This window comes from Myotis lucifugus, unplaced genomic scaffold (genome assembly GCF_000147115.1).
Source record: "Myotis lucifugus unplaced genomic scaffold, Myoluc2.0 scaffold_2, whole genome shotgun sequence".
NCBI lineage: Eukaryota > Metazoa > Chordata > Mammalia > Chiroptera > Vespertilionidae > Myotis > Myotis lucifugus.
The window spans coordinates 30074075-30081685 of NW_005871050.1; the positions used below are offsets into that span (position 1 = coordinate 30074075).

At 36.2% G+C, this 7611-nt stretch overlaps 1 protein-coding gene across 1 annotated transcript in view; it reads right to left on the minus strand.

Annotated features, from left to right (window-relative positions):
* NRK (Nik related kinase) overlaps positions 1 to 7611 on the minus strand; it is a 168896-nt gene that overhangs the window by 67117 nt on the left and 94168 nt on the right. Inside the window, exons 5-7 of the mRNA XM_023756920.1 lie at positions 5709 to 5834; positions 3910 to 4020; positions 2104 to 2194 (exon numbers count right to left, since the gene is read on the minus strand). Of these exons, the coding sequence (XP_023612688.1) occupies positions 2104 to 2194; positions 3910 to 4020; positions 5709 to 5834 (328 nt within the window). The remainder of the gene's footprint in view (positions 1 to 2103; positions 2195 to 3909; positions 4021 to 5708; positions 5835 to 7611) is intronic.

Sequence of the window (7611 nt, forward strand, 5' to 3'; positions counted from 1 at the left end):
AATCAGAAATTAAGCATACACTAACTGAAATAAAGAATAATTTACAGGAATTCAACAGTAAAGTAGAGGATTCTGAGAATTAACTCAACAATTTGGAATATGAGGAAGCAAAAAACACCCAATCAGAAGAGCAAAAAGAAAAAAGAATCCCCAAATATGAAGATAGTAAGGAGCCTCTGGGACAGCTTCATGTGTACCAACATTCACATTATGGGGATGCCAGAAGGAGAAGAGAGAGAGCAAAATATTGAAAACTTATTTGAAGAAATAATGGCAGAAAATTTCCCCTAACTGGTGAAAGAAATAGACTTACAAGTCCAGGAAGCACAGAGAATCCCAAACAAGAGGGACCCAAAGAGGCCCACACCAAGACACATCATAATTAAAATACCAAGGGTTAAAGACAGAGAGAAAATCTTAAAAGCAGCAAGAGAAAAGCAGTTAGTTACCTACAAGGGAGCACCTGTATGATTGTCATCTGATTTCTCAATAGAAACTTTGCAGGCCAAAAGGGAGTGACAAGAAATATTCAAAGTGATGAACAGTAAGGACCTATAATCAAGATTACTCTACCTAGCCAAGCTATCATTTAGAATTGAACGTCAGATAAAGAGCTTCATAAATAAGAAAAAGCTAAAGGAGCTCATCACCACAAAATCAATATTACATAAAATGTTGAAGGGTATTCTTGAAGAAGAAGAAGGGAAAAAAATAGGAACAATAAAATGGCAACAAATACATATCTATCAACATTTGAATCTAAAAATCAAAATAAACAAGAAATATAATGAATGAAATAAACATGAATAAAATAGAATCAGAGGAAGCATGGTAAAGACTGATGAATCTCAGAAGGAAGGGGGAAGTGATGGTTTTTACCTATAGATATAGACAGTGGGATGGGGAAGGGGTGGGGCAGGAACAGTGGAGGGGAACAATGACTGGGGGAAATAATTACTTCAACAATAAAGATTGTTTTAAAAACGGAAAATGTTGCTTAAAAATATGCTGGGATCCTGGCCAATTACTCAATGGTTAAAGCGTCCACCTGCAGTTTGAAGGGTCTCGGGTTTGATCCCTGGCCCAGGGCATATACCTTGGTTGCAGGTTCGATCTCCTGCCCTGGTCAGGGTGTGTATGGAAGGCAACCAGTCAATGCGTCTCTCTCACATCTCTCTCTCTCTCTCTCTCTCTCTTTCCCTCTCTCTCTCTCTCCCCCCACCCTTTCACTCTCTCTAAAAGTCAATGGAAAAATATTCTTGGGTGAGGATTAAAAAATATGCTAGAATATGATAGAATATGATAAATCTAAAATCACATGTAAAGGGTGTCCCAAAATTCACGCAAGAAGTAATTTTGATACAAAATAAAAATTGTAAATTTTTTATTGATTCATAAAGAATATAGTATAGGGTTATGTATGGAATAGCATATCAGGTAAATGGCCTCCATGGCTTTGCTGGCACATACGCACTCTTTTTATATTGCCTGAGCAGCCACATTTTTTAAGAAGAATGGTCCGATGATGCCTCCAGCCCCAAATCCACACCAAACAGTGACATGTTGTGGATGCATTTGTTTCTCAACAATCACTTGTGGATTTTCTGAACCCCAAATGCGACAATTTTGTTGATTAACCAAGCCATCAAGACGAAAATGAGCCTCATCGAAATTCAGCCACATTTATGCAAAACGGTCATGAAAATTTCAACAAAAGAGTGCGTATGTGCCAGCAAAGACATGGAGGCCATTTACCCAATATGCTATTCCATACATAACCCTATACTGTCTACCTTATGAATCAGTAAAAAATTTACAATTTTTTAATTATAAACCTGTATTTTGTATGAAAATTACTTCTTGCGTGAATTTTGGGACACCCTTTATATGATGTCAGAGAAGCAGTTAGGTGCATCTTTGTCTTACCCCACCTCCCTTCCAAACAAATATTCAAATTTCGACTGGTTTTGCAGGCAGGGAAGACACAGCCTAAACAAGTAAATGAAATTGTTAGAAACATGATAGGAAACACAATTATTTAAAGGACTTTTCTCCATTAAGATATTTTGGGCTTCACTTAAGGTATTGTAAGAATAAACTTACCTAGCTTTACTTCAGCATTATGAGTCAATAGCACATTCTGACCTTTGATGTCCCGGTGAATTACACGGTGTGCATGAAGATGAGCTAAGCCCTGCATATAATATATTTATTTTTTAAAAGCCACATCAGCATATATATTTTCTTTTTTTCACATAATGTTCTTAATATCTTATAAGTACCGCGCGCTAACCGATTGCGCCACTGGAGCTCCAATGTTCTTAATATCTTTGGAAAAACTTTTGGGAATAAAAATGGCCCAGATTTGCATTTTTCAGACAAAATTATTTCTTTAGACTGGAATTACTATAACCAGTTCCCAGAAATACTATTTTTGGCTATTAGGGAAGAAAAATAAATCGGGACACCAAAAAAAAAGAACATCAAAAAGAACATCAAAAAGTAATGTTTGTGTATACACTGGACCATTTACCTTCTTTTCTAGCATCCATATTTCCAACAAACCATAAGAGTGAAGGTCTGGACATCTTATAATTATAGTTCAGACACTGTTTTGCTCTATTCCTACCATTTGTTTAGTAAAAAATATTTTCCAGTCAACCTTGTAGGCTGAGAATTTGCAAGAATGTAAAAATTCATTTTAAAGCATTTACAATTTGTATTGGCTTACCATACTGGCTCCTCTGAAATTAACCCGTGACCTGGCTAACGTATGACCTGGCTTCAGTGATATTATTCCAGATACTAACTGGGGATTAATAATAGAAGTAACAGTAAAAACAGCTACTACTTATTGAGTTCTTACTCTTTGCCAAGCACTGTGCTGAGTGCTTTACATGCAATAAATATTAAATTCTCACAGCAACCCTTTGAGGAAGGTGCTAATATTACCCCATGTTATAGATGAGAAAGGTGAGATTTGAAGAAATTAAGTAACTGACTCAAGGACACACAGCTAATACATAATGACCCAGAATTTAAACTCAATCTATCATTTGCATTCTTAACTATTCACACTATTGCCACAAGTAATGAGAAGAAGGACATTTTAACTTTGTATTAGTGCTGCTGTTTAGTTCTGTTAATATTTTTCTTGGGTGTTCCCTAAGCACTTAAGTCACAAGGAAAAAATTGGATTTGGTAGATCAAGATTGTCATTCTCATCCAATTTGGTATTCAAAATAAAGTTTTAAGAATAGGGCTTTTTTAAAGAGGATATCTGTCTGCAAAATGATTTGGGGACATTTTATAAAACACTGCCTTCTATCTTAATTTCTAATGACAGTTCTATGCTTTAAAAATAACTCTAAAATCATAATAACTTAACAAATATTCCATGTAGTTATGACCATGATCCATTGAGCACAATAGCTTAAATCTGACATAGCCATTAAAGGTCATGATTTGGAAGAACCTGCTTACAAATCTTGTGGTCTACCTTAAAGTTTAAGGACATCACCTGAAAATCTGCTTTCTCTAAACCAGTGGTCGGCAAACTGCGGCTCGCAAGCCACACGCGGTTCTTCGGTCCCTTGAGTGTGGCTCTTCCTAAGCCTTAGGAGTACCCTAATTAAGTTAATAACAATGTACCTACCTATATAGTTTAAGTTTAAGAAATTTGGCTCTCAAAAGAAATTTCAATCATTGTACTGTTGATATTTGGCTCTGTTGACTAATGAGTTTGCCGACCACTGCTCTAAACCCTTTTGGTCTCTTTTTTGGTATCCTGATTCAGAGGTCATGCTTAGAATTTTTAAACCAACCTATAGGAACAGTTATAAGGTACATTGTATATATTACTCCCAGGTATTTTCAAGGCCAGAAGACAGTAATTATATAAGGACTTACCTGAAGTATTTCTCGGCAGATATAAGCAATCCAATCTTCTTTCAAACTCTGATTTCTGGTCATTCTGACTACATCAGTAACTGAGCCTGCTGCACATAATTCCATCACCATCTGCAGTGAAGCCAGCAAAGTATCAAGAATTAGAAAGTAATTATCTGAAAATATCTCAAGAGTTTTAATCCATATGACTTGCATTTATATGTAATGTTTAGAGATTAAGACACTGCAAAGATTGGCTCAATTGTCTGATGGAAGACTCCAAAGGCTGGTAGAATTATAAAGAGTTGAAAAATGTACCAAAGCTTTTTCATCTACTCATCTACTGATGGGCACTTGGGTTGCTTCCAAATCTTGGCTATTGTAAATAACACTGCAATGAACACAGTGGTACATATATTGTTGCAGGTCTCTTCAGATAAATTCTTCCACTGGGTCATAAGGCAGTTCCATTTTTAATTTTTTGAGGTAATTCCATACTGCTTTCCACAGTGGCTACACCAATCTGCATTCCCTCCAACAGTTCACAGGAGTTCCCTTTTCTCTACATCCTTGCTAACACTTTTGTTGTTGTTGTTGTTATTGTTGTTGTTGTTGAATTAGTGTCAGCCATTCTGACAGGTGTGAGGTGAAATCTTGCTGTGATTTTAATTTGAATTTCTCTAATGATTAGTGACATTGAGCATCTTTTCATATGTCTATTAGCCATCTGTATGTCCTCTTTGGAGAAGTGTCTATTTAGGACCTTTGCCCATTTTAAATTGGATTTTTGGATTTTTGGTCTTGAATTGTATAAGTTCTTTATCAGTAGATGAGTGGGTAAAAAAATCTGTGGTACATTTACACATTGAAATACTACTCAGCCATAAAAAGAAGGAATCTTACCTTTTATGACAGCATGAATGGACCTGGAGAGTATTATGCTAAGTGAAATAAGCCAGTCAAGGAAGACAATTTACCATATAATTTCACTTATATGTGGAATTAAATGAACAAAATAAACTAACAAATGAAATAGAAACAGACTCATAGATACAGAGAATAGACTGATAGCTGTCAGAAAGGAGGGCTTTGGGGGGCTGAGTAAAAATGGTGAAGGGACTAAGCAAAGAAAAAAAACACCTCATAGACACAGAAAACAATATGATGATTACCAGAGGGAGAAGGGGCTAGGAGATGTAGAAGAGGGTATAAGAGGGATAAATGATGATGGAAATAGACTTGACTTGGGGTGGTGAACACACAACACAATCTACAGATGCTGTGTTATAGAATTGTACACCTGAAACCTATGTAGTTTTATTAGCCAGTGTCACTCCAGTAAATTCAATGAATTAAAAAAACTGTTGGAAAGCCTGGTCAGGGCACATGCCTGGGTTGTGGGCTTGATCCCCAGTAGGGAGCGCACAGGAGGCAGCTGATCAATTAGTCTCTCTCATCATTGATGTTTCTATCTCTCTCTCCCTCTCCCTTGCTCTCTGAAATCAATAAAAAATATTTTTAAAAATATAAATATCTAGGGAAGGAGGGAAGACAGGTAACACACCAGGTATATTTAATCCGGAGGTAGGATTTGAGCTAAGCCTTAAAGGAGAGGTAGTGTTTGGAGATGCTGCAAAGGATTTATTGAAAACAGAATGAGTACATGCCTTTAGAAAGAAATTTGTGTAGGGTACAAAGCTGAGTGATGGTTGGAGTGAAACAAAAACTGTTTTGGTTGTGTGGTATTTCAGCTTATGAAAGTGTGCATCCTCAAGTGTGACCTGGTATTATAGAATAAAGTCAAGGTAATTAATACATACCCAAAGTTGGTGCCTCTGGCCAGCAGGGCTCAGCTTGAAAAATGCACCATAGAAGGACACAATGTTTTTGTGGAAAGAGTACTTCTTCAAAAGGTTGAGTTCAGTCCTGAGATCCTCTTCCTCATCCTGCAGAATAAGAATAGAGAGTAAATTCCTAAGCTATCCCATTCAATGACTGTGAGACTCTAAACTACAGTAAATCAGAGGGGAATCCTATGGCAACCCATTAGACCATACAGAAATTTATAGTAAAATTTTATCTAGAATTGTCAGAGAATGGAGATCTTTAGTGAACTGGGAATTGGGGAGAAAATAAAGGTTAATTAAAGATCCTTTAATTCAATGGTTTTCAAAATGTGATCCTGGAACCAGTAGCATCAGCCTCTATATAAAGCTTTAACTGAAGTGAATAATTACAGAGTTGTTTGTTTGTAACAGTTTTATTGTGATTATGGAGACCCGGTGCACGAAATTAGTGCACGGGGGTCCCTCAGCCCGGCCTGCACCCTCTCACAATCCGGGACTGCTGGCTCCTAATCGCTTGTCTGCCTGCCTGCCTGCCTGCCTGATTGCCCCTAACCCCTCTGCCTGCCTGCCTGCCTGATCACCCCTAACCCCTCTGCCTGCCTGCCTGATCACCCCTAACCACTCGCCTGCCTGCCTGATCACCCCTAACCACTCGCTTGCCTGTCTGATTACCCCTAACTACCTCTAACTCAGCCCCAGTTGTGGCGGCTTCATCCAGAAGGATGTCTGGAATGACATCTGGAAGGTTGTTCGACTGTCCAGTCTAATTTGCATACTATGCTTTTATTATTATAGATAATTTATATATCATACAACTCATTCATTTAAAGTATAAAATTCAATGGTTTTCAGTTTTTAAAAGAATTATGCAACCATTAACACAATCAATTTAGAATATTTTTATTATTCCCAAAAGGAAACCCCACACCCTTTAGCTATCACCCCTAAATTCTGCCACACACACATCTCAGTTTTAAGCAACCACTATATAATTTCTATCACTGTAGATATATCTATCCTGAACACTTTACATAAATGACAATCATAAAATATGGGGGCTTCTGTGACTAGCTTTTTTCCAAGATTTATCCATGTTATAGCATATATTAGTATGTCACTCATTTTATTTTACTATTCATTAAATTATGGACATCTAGGTTTTCTCACCCTTTGGCTAATATGAATAATGCTAACATGAGCATTAATATTGAGTTTTTGTATGGATATATGTTTTTATGTCTCTTTGGTATATACCTAGGAGTTAAATTGTTAGGTCAAATGCTAACTCTATATTTAACATTTTGGTGAAATGTCAAACTGCCACAGTGTCTGTGCCATTTTACATTTCCAACAACAATGATTGCAATTTATCCATCTCCTCACAAATATTCATTATTTCTGTTTTATTATTATAAACATCCTAGTGGGTATAAAGTAGTAGTTAACTATGGTTCTGATTTGCAAATCCCTGACAACCCATGATGTTAAGAATTTTTTCATGTGTTTCTTGGCCATTTGTATATGATCTTCAGAGGAATGTTGAATCAAAAAATTTTGCCCCTATTTTTTAATTGGGTTACTTGTCTTTTTTATTATTGAAGTATAAGATTATTTATATATTCTAAATATAAGTATTTTATCCAATTCTGTGGATTATCTTTCCACTTTTTTGATAGTGTACTTTGAGGCACATGTTTTTTTTTATTTTGATGAAGTCCAATCTATTGATTTCTTGTTTTGTTGCTTGTACATTTGATGCCAAATCTAAATATCAATTGCCAAATCTACGGTCATGAAGATTTACCCCAATCTTATCTTGTAAGCATTTTATAGTTTTAGCTCTCTAAACATTTAGGTTTTTGATCTATTCTGAGTA